This window comes from Bombina bombina, chromosome 4 (genome assembly GCF_027579735.1).
Source record: "Bombina bombina isolate aBomBom1 chromosome 4, aBomBom1.pri, whole genome shotgun sequence".
NCBI classification, from domain to species: domain Eukaryota; kingdom Metazoa; phylum Chordata; class Amphibia; order Anura; family Bombinatoridae; genus Bombina; species Bombina bombina.
Genome location: NC_069502.1, coordinates 1,227,628,294 through 1,227,645,201, shown reverse-complemented (window position 1 = coordinate 1,227,645,201; position 16,908 = coordinate 1,227,628,294). Strand labels below are relative to the sequence as shown.

General features: G+C 39.2%; 1 protein-coding gene across 3 annotated transcripts in view; it reads left to right on the top strand.

Annotated features, from left to right (window-relative positions):
- Positions 1-16,908, top strand: part of ABCC10 (ATP binding cassette subfamily C member 10) — a 628,132-nt gene that overhangs the window by 363,485 nt on the left and 247,739 nt on the right. For all 3 annotated transcript variants that reach the window (XM_053712768.1, XM_053712767.1, XM_053712766.1), the window contains one exon: positions 3,630-3,816. In XM_053712768.1, coding sequence (XP_053568743.1) covers positions 3,630-3,816 — 187 coding nt within the window. The remainder of the gene's footprint in view (positions 1-3,629; positions 3,817-16,908) is intronic.

The following is a 16,908-nucleotide window of genomic DNA, read 5'->3' as shown; positions in this document are numbered from 1 at the left end:
CGTTTCGGCCTTCTATGGGCCTCGTCAGTGAGGTGCAGCCACATTCCTCTAAGCACACTGGGCAAGGAGTCCACGTCTGGTTTCCCCCATCACCCATAGGGAGACTTCCCCAGGGTCATAATAATTTGCATACGAAGAGAGAAGCGCTCTACCAGGAACGAACAACAGCTCAGTGGCTTGTTCTATGGCAATTTACCACCCGGAAGCAGCCTCTTTTAGACCAGTGTGCTTTTCACAGAAGAAAACTTTCCTGAAGTATATCAGTCTGATCCTGCCAGTAAGGTCAGTCCAGCCCCGAAATACCAGGGAATTCTCCTCTGAACAAGGAACATGACAACCCCAGACGATCGTTTCGGCCTCCTATGGGCCTCGTCATTGAGGTGCAGCCACATTCCTCTAAGCACACTGGGCAAGGAGTCCACGTCTGGTTTCCCCCCATCACCCATAGGGAGACTTCCCCAGGGTCATAATAATTTGCATACGAAGAGAGAAGCGCTCTACCAGGAACGAACAACAGCTCAGTGGCTTGTTCTATGGCGATTTACCACCCGGAAGCAGCCTCTTTTAGATCGTCTGCCAATACATACCTTGCTTATAGAACTTGTAAGAAAGATGCATAAAGGGTACGATAGCCTACTAATGGAACTGCGAATGCTACATGCTAAGGAATCCTTCCACACACCTACCGCAGCTGAGCTCCGTGACTGCAGCATTATCTCTCTACTGTTCTTGAGACCTAGGGGCCTATTTATCAAAGGTCTTGCGGACCTGATCCGACAGTGCGGATCAGGTCCGCAAGACCTCGCTGAATGCAGAGAGCAATACGCTCTCTGCATTTAACATTGCACCAGCAGCTCACAAGAGCTGCTGGTGCAACGCCACCCCCTGCTAACTCGCGGCCGCCAGCAGGGAGGTGTCAATCAACCCGATCGTACTTGATCGGGTTGATTTCCAACGATTCCTGTCCGCCTCATCAGAGCAGGCTGACAGGGTTATGGAGCTGCGGTCTTTAGACCACTACTTCGTAACTGGTGTTTCTGGCGACTCTGAAGACTCGCCAGAAACACGGGCCCACAAGCTCTGTTCGGAGCTTGATAAATGCCCCCCTAGCCTCAGTGTACCATCCCTTGCTGGTTAACTTGATGTACCTAGTGAAGCAGAGAAGCACCTGCCCTTGATTCCTGCCCCAGCCGAGAAGGAAGCATCCGATCCTTCGGAGCGCAGAGTGGATGGCTTGCAGCAGCAGGAGGTGATTGTGTTCACAGGGCGCACAAATGGGACTTTGGCAGTGTGCAGAGATGACAGAGGTCTGCAGAGGCCAGACAGGTTGGACCTACTTCTTGCTACGCCTCACTTGGTGGACGCTGCCCCATGGTTCACCACAGCCCCCTCGATCACTAGACACACAGGGCAGATCTGGAAGCCCCCTCAGCTCTGTTCCCACAGAATCTGAATAGGCTAAAATACTTAAAAAAATGTATAGAGGGTGAGGCAACTATGAACCTTCACAACGCTTCTCCATGCATTCTTTCGACGTTTGCCTGGTTGGAATAAGATACTCCGAAAATGTTATCACAGAACCAGCCCGTCCACTGCACATCTGGACTATCCCAAAAAGTGTCATTATCAATGCAATTCAACCTTTCATGAGGACTTTAGCGTCTGATCACTTAGGTCTTTATCTGCATGCTCCGTTAATAATGATGCAGTTCCATCACAAGTTGTACATTAATGGTTGAGATATACTCATAAGTGGGGTATAGGCTGAGACTTTTCAATGCTCTCTGTGCTCTGCAGGATTGGTATAAAGAGTGGGTACTAACATAGAATATATACCTATTAATGATTTTATCGTGTGAAGGTGTAAAGTAATAGAGAGTAGTATTTTAGATCTGCTATAGCAAAATGTCAGTGTAATGGATACCTAAAATAGTCTGACTTCCTACAGGACCCAGAGGGTTAGTTCTTAGTATTATCTTAGCACCTAGGCATTTGCCCTCACAGGTTCCCTATATATTTAACTACCATAACAGTTTGTAATTGCTAAAACTAAGCTTATATCAGTCATAGCTGGCTTATCTCTACAAGGTATCCCTTGCTGACATTGTAGACTGTAGGTTGCTACTTATATCTCATAGTCCAGTTCTTGCTCCTTAATTCAGCAGCATTGTTACCAAACCCTAGCAATATACCCCAAGCAAACTTATTTAAAGTTGTTTTTTTTTCTCTCATTAAGCTCTAACCTCTATCCTATGATATATGTTGTTAATAAGGGATTAGATAGTAAATCACCACAGTGCAAACCCAATAAAACTGCCTTATATACTGGAGGTGTATGTCTTCTCTGAGCAGCTATCATTACTAGTTTGTCATAATGTGGAACATCGTATTGCGCTTAGCTGTGTACAGGTTACTCTTTTATTTAGCTGACACGCTTCCTCCATCTCTTTCAGCTGGCGAGGGGGGGGGGGATATTAAGTAGCAATCTATAACAACATTAACTAGCTTATCCATTTGACATTTTATAATAGCTTACACTGAGATAATGCTAGTTATATCTGCAAGGTCTAGTTAGATCCACAATGTGATATCACAGACAAACATATTAAGGTAGACATGCATCCTCTCAACTGTTGTATTCACACTGCCTTACAAAATGTACCATATATATACTTAGGACCCCTGGACACAGGAATACCTTTCTGAATCATATTACTAACGAATAGGAGTGTATAGTAGGTCCAGCCTTCATATTCTATATACTGTTATTCACGGATACTTGTTATGCTTGCAACAATTGGTATATTCTGCCCTTTGGAATTTAAGCATATGTTACTTTGCTAACTGGTTTATTGTTCTGTTGTTTTTTTTTACATTTCCTGAAATTCCTTATACTTTACATAGCTCAGTGTTACACCTCCATAACCCCGTATCTCTCACAGCCCATTTCATACTTGAATAATTATATTAATCTATACATTAAGACCTGTCTGACTATATTTCACATATAGTATAAGAGCACCCTCGATATTGCTCTCGAAAACACATAACTCATAGGAAAGATCCCCCCCACATTTTTGTAGCGGTGTTTAACCGCTGAATTACCCTCCTCAATATTCATGTTTGTTTCTATTTTATTGTAGCTATATAACTGTTATGGTTATCATATGTACAGAGCATTTCCTATATCAGTTGGTTCATACGTAACCATCGCATTAGCCATTGTTTAAAAACTCTTATTGATTTGTAACAAAAAAGAGATTCTTAATATTGATGACTCTATAATGTTCAACTTTTATTTATTGCTGGATATTATGACATTAACTTTTATATGTAACATAGCAGCGTGACAAGGTGACATTTGCATGTAGATTACTGGTCATGTTTCTTTACTGTGCTGTTTGTTTATCAAGAATCTCAATAAAAGATTTATAAAATAATAATAATAATTGTATGTTCTATCCAAATCATGAAAGAAAATGTTGGGGTTTCCTGTTCCTTTAAGGATTCAGGTGTTCGCTTCACAATCTGCACCTGTCTCTTGCTTACTGTGCTGTTTCAGTTATTAGTATAGCTGAAGTAGTTTGTCTACTGGTGCTGCAGTTAACGGCACCTTTTTGTCTCTACAGATCTCCTGTTTCCTCTGTGCAACTAGCAGAGAACAGCTCTCTGGGTTTGACATTCTACATGTCTGTATACGGGGGCATCGCAGCTGCAAACACCATCTTTTCTGCCCTACGTGCTTTGCTCTTTGCACTGGGCAGTGTACGAGCAGCCACAGTGATCCACAAGCGTCTGCTAAGGAGAGTCCTGCTGGTGAGTGTTACTTTCTTAGGATATTTTAGCAAAGCACAATTTATGGAAAGCACCCAGAAAGCACTAATTATCTCCTAATAGTACATGTAAAATAATGTGTCATAAAATTATGCATAACAGTAAAATGATGAAGGTCATGTGACCATGATACAAGTTCAGTTGTATGACCAGTAGCAAAACAAAAATGCCACTTTGTTTAAAGCAAACTCTTCACAGTCATTGCAACATCAAAACAAGAAGGCGCTCCAATGGCACAATATCTCCAAAGTCTTGTGTAATAACCGACAAACACAGAACACACTAAGAAGTTCTACTAAGGATAGCACACTAACAATAGTGCATGTCTCCCATTCTGGGTATATCAATAGCTCCCCAGCTAGCTAATCTCCAGGCACCTCCGTGCTATCCTTTCATGGATATCGGATACATCAGTCTCTCAGTACAACCAATAATCAAATTCCCCAAAACACATGCTTATTGGGTCAATTTCAAAACCCCAATTTGTTCTTTCTAAGGTGGTGAGAGTCCATGAGCCATTACTCCTGGGAATTTAACTCCTGGCCTTTAGGAGGAGGCAAAGATAGATGGAATATATACCTAGCGCCTGTGTAATCCTATATGCTCCGGCTGTCTTGACCTCTAGCTGTCAATAAGGAACTCTAAGAATATATGGATGTAGCCTGAGCGCCTCTATTAGAAGTGGGCTAGGATGTGAATAGGTAGTACACGTGTATTTATTAATGACAATAAATGTTGACATTGAAAACAATTAAAACAATTAAAACAAAAGTTTAAAACAATAAATAATATGCAATATGCAAAAGGTACCTATGTGGAATATTCAAATAGTACATTAACATGGATCCATGTTTATCGACATACAAAAAGACTGGTAAGATGTGACCGTAGACAATCTTGATAATAATATGCGAATAAAAGCTATATATACACTATATATATATATATGGAAAAAGTACCACTAAAGAAAGTCCCACTAAAGCAGAACTACACCACCTTGGTACACAAATGGGGCACTAAGCGCCCAGCGGGGTCTTGGCCGTGGTGTAGTGAGAAGTCACAAATTGTTCCTATCAGTTGAGTGTAATTTGTAATCCCAGGTTCAGTGAAAATATGATGTGGAATTTCCAAGCGTATACTTAGGTAGAGTCCAATATAGTTATGTTATTGATGATCCCTCATTAGTTATGGTGTAGGAGAAAAAAGGGGATGTGACTGAAAGCTCAAAAAATAGTACAAAATAGGGAAAAAGAAAAAAAAGGATAATCCTTCAACAAAGGATAAAAACACAACAATGTAAGAATGTGAAATTTTTTTTAGCAGAAATTGCCAAAAGATGCCATTGATGAAAAAAGATGAAAAAATGTGTTGAAGTTAGGAAAAAAACATTTGTAGGTGCAATATAAGTCTATGTGATGAAAAAGTATTCTCAAGGTTCAGTTGGGTGTTGCGAGATTAGTGCAGCTGGGTGCTGCAGGGTTAGTACTGCGACCACAGGTGGAGATCCAGAGATTTTAGTGGATGTTCTGCTCCTAGCTGGATTTATCTGTGAAAGATAATCAATATAGTGTAGTGTGCTCAAAGTAGATATAGATGTAGTATCAAGGCTTACCAGATTCTTGGTCAACGCGTTTCGGCCTCTCACAGGCCTTTTTCAATGGCATCTTTTGGCAATTTATGCTAAAAAAAATTCAATTTTTTTTCACATTTTTATATTTTTATCCTTTGTTGAAGGATTATCTTTTTTTCTCTCACTATTTTGCACTATTTTTTGAGCTTTCAGTAACATCCCCTTTTTTCTCCTACACCATCACTAATGAGGGATCATCTATAACATAACTATATTGGACTCTACCTAAGTATACGCTTGGAAATTCCACATCATATTTTCACTGAACCTGGGATTACAAATTACACTCAACTGATAGGAACAATTTGTGACTTCTCACTACACCACGGCCAAGACCCCGCTGGGCGCTTAGTGCCCCATTTGTGTACCAAGGTGGTGTAGTTCTGCTTTAGTGGTACTTTCTTTAGTGGTACTTTTTCCATATATATATATATACAGTATATAGAGTATATATAGCTTTTATTCGCATATTATTATCAAGATTGTCTACGGTCACATCTTACCAGTCTTTTTGTATGTTGATAAACATGGATCCATGTTAATGTACTATTTGAATATTCTACATAGGTACCTTTTGCATATTGCATATTATTTGTTTTATACTTTTGTTTTAATTATTGTTTTAACTGTCAACATTTATTGTCATTAATAAATACACGTGTACTACCTATTCACATCCTAGCCCACTTCTAGTTGAGGCGCTCAGGCTACATCCATATATTCTTAGAGGAGGCAAAGATACCCAACATTCCAAGAGATTTTAATCCCTCTCACCTCGCTGGTATCCCAGTCTTAGCTTTGCCTCCACAGGAGGATGGTGAAAAACAGATTCTTTGTTGAAAGGGGTACTCAGACCTATTTGAGACCCATTTTTCCCTCACAGCCTGCCACAGATGTCACGGGTACCTGTTCCTTAGTCTCCTCCTATTGGGTTAACATGTTACATGTTTGCAGGGACTTATCCCTTAGCCTCCTCCTGTTAGGGCATCATTGCAGTTCTTTGTGATATCCACTCCTGATGTTTGCACAGCACAGTATGGGATCTCCATATGATGCAGTTTCTTGTGCAGCTGGTAAGCACGGTAGAGTGGGTGCAGCTGGAGAATCGTTTGATCATCAGGCCCATAGACCTTTGGGTGTTCATTCCAAAGGTGAACTGAATTATCTTCATGTTAGCTGGAGAACTACTATTCCATTTGTGGAAAGACATTTTTCGGAATCCTTTGGATAGGACATTGGAGTCCTTCCATTGAAAAGTATTTCAACATACAGGTTTTCTGTTTAAACCTTTTTTTTGGCATCATTTGTGTAGCTGCAGTTTTTTTCTCTTTAGTGTTATGATCTACTAGATCTATTCTCAGATGATTCTGCTGAAGATCTTTTAAATTATTTACAACTTCTGAATTTGACAAATTATTTTCTTGTTATGGCATTTTAGCCATAATTTGAATTAATACTACAATTTGACTTAGCAGTCTTGACCAGACAAGCTCTGTGGTTATTTTATGGTCAGCAGACATGTTATCTATAGGTAAACTTTTTTCTCTTCTTTCTACGGAAGATCTTTGTCTGGATCCTATTATTTTTTTTCTGTATTGGGAGGATAGGGAGTTATTTCTTTCTCAGGACTAGATGTTTATAGGAAAGAATAAAACAGTATCCATTTTCGTACCTTTTGACATTTTAGCAACCGAAAGCTTTCCGGTCTCTTCCAGTTCTTCCTTGAAACCTTATGCAATCTGGAACAAGGCCAGAGTAAGAAGTCTATCTTCTCTTCTAATCACCTTGAAGGTTCAATTCCCAATACAGATCTAGTTCTGGCAAGGGGCAGATTAAGCCTTTTCAGAGGGTAGGTTGATGGTCTAGCTAGGATCCCTGGATTTTAACAACATTTTCCCGGGGTTACACAAAAAGGTTTCATCCAGAATCTCTTGGAAGTATGTCTTCTGTCTCATGTTCCAATATACCCTGTGAAAGCAGACACTTTCTGTCAGTCTATCCTCAATCTGGTACATATGGAAGTCCTAAGTTCTGGTCGCAGATTCAGAACATGGTCAGGGATTTTATCCCAATCTTTTCATGGTACCTAATAGGAACATTTCAGGCCTCTTCTAGATTTCTATCTGTAACCAAGTTTCTTAGACTTTCCTACTTTCAAAATGGAAACTATCTGTGCCATTTTACCCTAGTCCATCAGGGTTACTTTATGTACACAATAGAACTTTCAGTGGGATCTTCAAGCTAAGATCCTCAAGCTACGTTTGTGGATGCTATATCAACTCTTGTTCTTTTTACCTTGCTTACATTTTCCCTCAAACTCTTCTACTTCCCAAAATAATAGTTGGATCAAGCATGAGAGATTATCAGTATTTCTGATAGCTCCAGCTTGGCCATGTAGTACTAGGTATGCAGAACTAGTTCAGATGAGCTGACTTGCTTTTTTGTCTCTCCCTCTGCATCTCAACCTTCTTGTTCAAGGTTCCCTTTATGTTTATCAAGATCTCAGGCCTCTCAGTTTATCGACTTAGAGATTGAAAGTTGAATCCTTAAACAAAGAGAGTTTTCTGACAAGGTAGTAGCCTGTAACAAGTTAGGAGACGATTTATAAAGTTAGGGGCCGATTTATCATGTCTGCCCGATATCGATAAATGCCGAGAGCATACGCTGTCAGCATTTATCATTACACAAGCATTTTGTGTGAAATGCTTGTGCAATACCGCCCCCTTCACATTCACGGCCAGCCAGCTGCTAGCAGGGGGTGGCAATCATATCCGATCGGAATGATTGTTGTCCGCCACCTTAGAGGTGGCGGACGAGTTAAGGAGCAGCGGTCTTGCGACCGCTGCTTCTTAATTTTTGTTTCCAGCAATCTGGAAACTACGGGGGTAGATTGCAGCATCCGCTGCTTCATAAATCTACCCCTTAGACTTATCACAAGATTTAGAAGGTTTTTGTTTCCTGGTGTGATAATCATGGTTTTCCTGGCATTCCTCAGAATTCCAAGGATTCTTCACTTCTTATAAGAAGGTTTAGATAAGCCTTTTTTCAGTTCTTTGCAAGACCACTTTTCAGCTTTATTTCATAGCAAAACTACTAAAGTTTCTGACATTCAGACTTTTGTTCCTCTAGTTAGGACAAGTTTGGTAAACAAGTCAATTTCTCCTCCTTGGAACCTTAGTTTGGTTTCCTTCCTTTTGAGCCTACTGTGTGTATGGCTTAGAGATTTCTTCTTCTGTCTTCTCTTTTAACAATCTCTTCTGCCAGAAGGGTTTCTGATTTGCCTACCTTTCTTGTGACGCTCTAATTTTCCTTTAGGATAAAGCTATTTTTTTGCCTAAATCAATATGGAAATTATAGTTCCTTTATTTTTTTCCAATCCAAAAGTTTTTTTTTTTTTAAAAAGTCTTTTGTATAATTTAGTAAAAGCATTACAATTTTACTTACAAATTTCAAGGGATTTTAGATAATCTTGGGTTTCTTTGCACCCTCTCACTGTCTAGGAGTTGAATTCCCAGGAGTAATGGCTTGTGTAATCTCACCACCATGAAACACATTTCATTTATTGGGTAAAAAACAAAAACTAAATACAATGCTTAAAGATATGCGATGAGTATCACACTGCTTCTTGTCCCATTTTGTCAGCAATATGCATATTTATAGACCCCACAAGGACCTTTTTGCCTTTTGTCTGTGCTGGGTTAAGCTATTGCAACGTATACTGCTCTGGGCTTGGCCTTGTGTATTCAATAATGCACAATCAGGTGTTATAAGATGTTTAACCCCTTAATGACCACAGCACTTTTCCATTTTCTGTCCGTTTGGGACCAGGGCTATTTTTACATTTCTGCGGTGTTTGTGTTTAGCTGTAATTTTACTCTTACTCATTTACTGTACCCACACATATTCTATAACGTTTTTCTCGCCATTAAATGAACTTTCTAATGATACCATTATTTTAATCATATCCTATAATTTACTATAAACATTTTTATAAAATATAAGGAAAAATGGAAAAAAAACACTTTTTCTAACTTTCACCCCCAAAATCTGTTACACATCTACAATCACCAAAAAACACCCATGCTAAATAGTTTCTAAATTTTGTCCTGAGTTTAGAAATACCCAATGTTAACATGTTCTTTGCTTTTTTTGCAAGTTATAGGGCCATAAATACAAGTAGCACTTTGCTATTTCCAAACCACTTTTTTTTTCAAAATTAGCGCTAGTTACATTGGAACCCTGATATCTGTCAGGAATACCTGAATATCCCTTGACATGTATATATATATATATATATTTTTAGAAGACATCCTAAAGTATTGATCTAGGCCCATTTTGGTATATTTCATGCCACCATTTCACCGCCAAATGAGATCAAATAAAAAAATTGTTCACTTTTTCACAAATCTTTTCACAAACTTTAGGTTTCTCACTGAAATTATTTACAAACAGCTTATGCAATTATGGCATAAATGGTTGTAAATGCTTCTCTAGGATCCCCTTTGTTCAGAAATAGCAGACATATATGACTTTGGCGTTGCTTTTTGGTAATTAGAAGGCCACTAAATGCCGCTGCGCACCACACGTGTATTTAGCCCAGCTTGTAGGGTTAATTTTAGCTTTATTGTAGTAGACAACCCAAAGTATTGATCTAGGCTCATTTTGGTATATTTCATACCACCATTTCACCGCCAAATGTGATCAAATAAAAAAAAATTGTTCACTTTTTCACAAACTTTTTCACAGACTTTAGGTTTCTCACTGAAATTATTTACAAACAGCTTGTGCAATTATGGCACAAATGGTTGTAAATGCTTCTCTAGGATCCCCTTTGTTCAGAAATAGCAGACATTTATGGCTTTGGCGTAGCTTTTCGGTAATTAGAGGGCCGCTAAATGCTGCTGCGCATCACATGTGTATTATGTCTAGCAGTGAAGGGGTTAATTAGGAAGCTTGTAGGGAGCTTGTAGGGTTAATTGTAGTTTTAGTGTAGAGATCAGCCTCCCACCTGACACATCAGACCCCCTGATCCCTCCCAAACAGCTCTCTTCCCTCCCCCACCCCACAATTGTCCCACTTATCTTAAGTACTGGCAGAAAGTCTGCCAGTACTAAAATAAAAGGTGTTTTTTTTATTTTATTATTCTGCTGTGTAGGATCCCCCCTTAGCCCCCAACCTCCCTGATTACCCTCCGAAACAGCTCTCTAACCCTCCCCCTCTACCTAATTGGGAGCCATCTTGGGTACCTGTCTGCCAATACCCAGTTTACAAAAAAATGTGTTTTTTGTTTTTTTTTAGATTTTTCTGTAGTGTAGCTTTCCCCCCACCCCCTCCCAGATCCCTTAGATCTGTTATTTAGCAATTCCCCCCTCCCCCTCTCCCACTTATTATCACAACATTTTTCCGTAGTGTAGAGGTTCCCACCCGCTCCCGCCCCGTGCGCGCTCCCGATGGCTCCGCCCACAATCCTGCCTCTCAACTCTGCCAGGCCGACACCGATGGCCACCCACCTGACTCTCATTTCGGCTCCTACCCACCAACGATTACGGCCATCGATGTCCGATACAGAGAGGGCCACAGAGTGGCTGTCTCTGCATCGGATGGCTAAAAACGGTTATTACAGGATGCCTCAATATCGGGGCATCACTGCATAAACAGGAAAGCGGCTAGAAGCGATCAGGTATGCTTCCACCGCTTTCAAAGACCAACTAAGCCAGCCAATTTTTGGTTTAGAAATCTGGATGGCACTTATTTATTGGTGGGTGAACTTATCCACCTATCAGCAAGAACAACCCAGGTTGTTCACCAAAAATGGGCCGGCTTCTAAACTTACATTCTTGTTCTTCAAATAAAGATACCAAAAGAACATTTGATAATAGGAGTAAATTATAAAGTTGCTTAAAATTGCTGCTCTATCTGAATCACAAAAGAAAAAATTTGGGTTCAGTGTCCCTTTAACGCGTTATATATCCCAGGTTACAATAACATAATTTATGTAAGAATTTACCTGATAAATTTATTTCTTTCATATTGGCAAGAGTCCATGAGCTAGTGACTTATGGGATATACAATCCTACCAGGAGGGGCAAAGTTTCCCAAACCTCAAAATGCCTATAAATACACCCCTCACCACACCCACAATTCAGTTTAATGAATAGCCAAGCAGTGGGGTGATAAAGAAAGGAGTAGAAAGCATCAACAAAAGAAATTTGGAAATAATTGTGCTTTATACAAAAAAATCATAACCACCATAAAAAGGGTGGGCCTCATGGACTCTTGCCAATATGAAAGAAATGAATTTATCAGGTAAGTTCTTACATAAATTATGTTTTCTTTCATGTAATTGGCAAGAGTCCATGAGCTAGTGATGTATGGGATAGCAATACCCAAGATGTGGAACTCCACGCAAGAGTCACTAGAGAGGGAGGGATAAAATAAAAACAGCCATTTTTCACTGAAATATTAATCCACAACCCAAAATATAAGTTTATTCTCATGAATGAAAAGAAAAAACTTAAAACATAAGCAGATGGATCAAACTGAAACAGCTGCCTGAAAAACTTTTCTACCAAAAACTGCTTCCGAAGAAGCGAATACATCAAAACGGTAGAATTTAGTAAATGTATGCAAAGAAGACCAGGTTACGACTTTGCAAATCTGATCAACCGAAGCTTCATTCTTAAAAAGCCCACGAAGTGGAGACTGATCTAATAGAATGAGCTGTAGTTCTCTGAGGCGGGACTTAACCCAACCCCAAATAAGCTGAATGAATCAAAAGCTTAAACCACAAAGCCAAGGAAATGGCAGAGGCCTTCTGACCTTTCCTAGAACCAGAAAAGATAACAAATAGACTGAAGTCTTCCTGAAATCTTTAGTAGCTTCAACATAATATTTCAAAGCTCTTACCACATCCAAAGAATGTAAGGATCTCTCCAAAGAATTCTTAGGATTAGGACACAAAGAAAGGACAACAATTTCTATAATATTAATGTTGTTAGAATTCACAACCTTAGGTGGAAATTAAAATGAAGTCCGCAAAACTGCCTTATCCTGATGAAAAATCAGAAAAGGAGATTCACAAGAGAGAGCAGATTCAGAAACTCTTCTAGCAGAAGAGATGGCCAAAAGGAACAACACTTTCCAAGAAAGTAGTTTAATGTCCAAAGAATACATAGGCTCAAATGGAGGCGCCTGTAACGCCTTCAAAACCAAATTAAGACTCCAAGGAGGAGAGAATGAATTAATGACAGGCTTGATACAAACCAAAGCCTGTACAAAACAGTGAATATCAGGAAGCTTTAGCAATCTTTCTGTGAAATAAGACAGAAAGAGCAGAGATTTGTCCCTTCAAGGAACTTGCAGACAAAACCTTATCCAAACCATCCTGAAGAAACTGCAAAATTCTAGGAATTCTAAAAGAATGTCAAACGAATTTATGAGAAGAACACCATGAATATAAGTCTTCCAAACTCGAGAATAAATCTTCCTAGAAACAGATTTACACGCCTGTAACATAGTATTAATCACTGAGTCAGAGAAACCTCTATGACTAAGCACTAGGCGTTCAATTTCCATACCTTCAAATTTAATGATTTGAAATCCTGATGGAAAAAAATAGACCTTGAGACAGAAGATCCGACCTTTATAGAAGAGGCCAAGGTTGGCAACTGGACATCCGAACAAGATCTACATACCAAAACCTGTGAGGCCATGCTGGAGAAACCAGCAATACAAATTGACTGTTCCATGATGATTTTGGATATCACTCTTGGAAGGAGAACTAGAGGGGGAAAAATATAAGCAGGTTGGCAACACCCAGGAAGTGTCAATGCATCCACTGCTTCCGCCTGAAGAACCTTGGACCTGGACAGGTACCTGGGAAGTTTCTTGTTTAGATGAGAAACCATCAGATCTATTTCTGGAAGTCCCCACATCTGAACAATCTGAGAAAACACATCTGGATGGAGAGACTACTCCCCAGGATGTAAAGTCTGATGGGTGAGATAATCCGCTTCCCAATTGTCTACACCTGGGATATGTACAACAGAAATTAGACAAGAGCTGGATTCCCCCCAAGAATGTATTCAAGATACTTCTTTCATAGCTTGAGGACTGTGAGTCCCACCCTGATGATTGACATATGCCACAGCTGTGAAATTGTCTGTCTGAGAACAAATGAACGGTTCTCTTTTCAACAGAGGCCAAGCCTGAAGAACCCTGAAAATTGCACGGAGTTTCAAAATATTTATTGGTAATCTCGCCTCTTGAGATTTCCAAACCCCTTGTGCTGTCAGAGATCCCCAAACAGCTCACCAACCTGAAAAGACTTGCATCTGTTGAAATCACAGTCCAGGTTGGACGAAACAAAGAGGCCCCTAGAACTATACGATGGTGATCTAACCACCAAGTTAGAGATAATCGAACATTGGGATTTAAGGATATTAATTGTGATATCTTTGTATAATCCCAGCACCATTGATTCAGCATAGAAAGCTGGAGAGGTCTCACATGAAAATGAGCAAAGGGAAGTACGTCCGATGCTGCAGTCATGAAACCTAAAACTTCCATGCACATAGCTACTTAAGGAAATAAGAGAGACTGAAGGTTCCAACAAGCTGAAACCAATTTAAATTGTCTCTTGTCTATTAAAGACAGAGTCATGGATACTGAATCTATCTGGTAACCTAAAAAGGTGACCCTTGACTGAGGAATCAAGGAACTTTTCTGTAAATTGATCCTCCAACCATGTCTATGAAGAAACAGTAGTTAATTTGTGTGAGATTCTGCAGAACTTAAAGACTGAGCAAGTACCAAGATATCGTCCAAATAAGGAAACACCGCAACACCCCACTCTCTGATAACAGAGAGTAGGACACCGAGAATCTTGAAAAGATTCCTAGAGCTGTCGCTAGGCCAAAAAGAAAGAGCAACAAATTGGTAATGCTAGTCTAAAAAAGAGAATCTCAGAAACTGATAGCAATCTGGATTAATCAAAATATGAAGCTATGCATCCTGTAAGTCTATTGTGGGCACATAATGCCCTTGCTGAACAAAAGGCAGAATAGACCTTATAATCACCATTTTGAAAAATTGGTACTTATACATATCGATTCAAAATGTTTAGATCCAAAACTGATCTGAATGAATTTTCTTTCTTTGGGACAATGAATAGATTTGAATAAAACCCCAGACCCTGTTCCTGAAACAAAACTGGCATGATTACCCCAGATAACTCCAAACACCCCCTAACAGTATACAAACCCCTACCACCTAAACCCACAAAATAAAACTAAAGTAAAACCTAATCTACCCATTGCCCTGAAAAGGACATTTGTATAGGCATTGCTCTTAAAAGGGCATTCAGCTCTTTTGCTGCCCAAGCCCTAATCTAAAAATAAAAACCCACCCCAAAATGAAAAAATACATTACACAAAATAACAAACAAATTATCAAAAATACAAAAAATTATTCCTATTCTAATACCTATTTTTTTTTAAAAAACTCCCCAAAATAAAAAACCTAATCTATAATAAACATTCTTAGGGCATTGCCCTAAGTTAAACAGCTCTTTTACCATTACAAACCCCCATCCCCCCGAAACCCACAAAATAAAAAAAAACCTACCTAAAAAACCTAAGCTCCCCATTGCCCTGAAAAGGGCATTTAGCTCTTTTGCTGCCCAAACCCTAATCTAAAATAAAAACCCACCCAAAAAAACCTTTAAAAAAAACTAACACTAACCCCCGGCAATCCACTTACAGTTTTTGAATTTCCGCTTGAACTATCTTCATCCAGGCGGCGAGAAGTCTTCATCCTGTCACGCTGCACCGCTCTAGCCGTTGCTAGGAGCGCGGCGTCTCCTTCCCTGCTCGTTGCCAGGGTCTGTGTCGGGTCTGTATGCGTGCGGCGCCAACGTCATCACTGCACGCTCCTCTCAGTTGCCGGTCTGGATTCCTGTGGCGCGAATCCTGCGCCTATGTAAGTCTCTCAGTAACGATCTATCACTGCCCAAGTATAGGTGTTACTTTGTGTGCTCCTGGGTGTGATAGATTGTTACTATTTATTGCCTTAACGTGTTTGAACCCTGCTAAATGCTCTTTTCAGAGCAATGGGTAGATTAGGTTTTTTTTAGATAGTTTTTTTTTATTTTGTGGGTTTGGGGCGATGGGGGTTTGTAATGTGGTACTTTGAAAGAAAAAAAAAAACAGGTAAAACAGCTATTTAAAGAGACACTCATTCAAATTAAAGTTTTATTATTCAGATAGAGCATGCCATTTTAAACAACTTTCCAATTTACTTCCATTAACTAAATGTGCACAGTCTTTTAATATTTAACCAACTCCTACTGAGCATGTGCAAGAATAAGTGTGTATGCATTTGTGAATGGCTGATTGCTGTCACATGGTACGTGTATGCATTTGTGAATGGCTGATTGCTGTCACATGGTACGTGTATGCATTTGTGATTGACTGATGGCTGTCACATGGTACGTATATGCATTTGTGAATGGCTGATTGCTGTCACATGGTACGTGTATGCATTTGTGATTGACTGATGGCTGTCACATGGTACAGGGGGAGTGAAAAAAGACTTAACTTTTAAAATTGTCAGAAAAAAAATGTACTACTAATTTGAAGTTCAGACTAAGTGCTATTGCATTGTCTTGTTATCTTGCATTTGTTAATTATGCAAATCTACTGTGTTGACTGGTCCTTTAACTTAGGGAAATGCCCTACAAAAGACCCTTTTAAGGGCTATTAGTAGTTTATTATAGATTAGGTTTTATTTATTTTGGGGTGTTTTTTTGTGTTTTTTTTAAAGTGTATTAGAATAGGAATATTTTTTATTATTTTGGATAATTTTGTTTGTTATTTTTTGTAATGTTAGGTTTTAGTGTAAGGCAGCTTAGGTTTTATTTCACAGGTAATAACTATTTACTAACTAGTCTACCTAGTTAAAATAAATACAAACTTACCTGTGAAATAAAAATAAAACCTAAGCTAGCTACAATGTAACTATTAGTTATTTTGTAGCTATCTTAGGTTTTATTTCACAGGTATTTAGTTTTAAATAGGTGTTATTTAGTTAATAATTGTAAGTTTAATTTAGCTCTATTTTAATTATGTTAGTTAGGTGTTTTTGGGTTAGGGTTAGGTTTAGGGTTTCAGTTAGGGTTAAGTTTAGGGGTTACTAGTTTAATTTAGTATATTTCGTTGTGTGGGGCTTGCGGTTTAGGGGTTAATAGGTTTATTATAGTGGCGGCGGTGTAGGGCTTAATAACTTTAGTACAGTGGGGGCGATGTGGGCGGACGGCAGATTAGGGTTTAATAATATTTAAATAGTGTTTGCGATGCAGGAGGGCGGCAGTTTAGGGACTAATAACTTTATTATAGTGGTGACGATGTCGGGGAGCGGCGGAATAGGGGTTAATAATTATTTTTAGT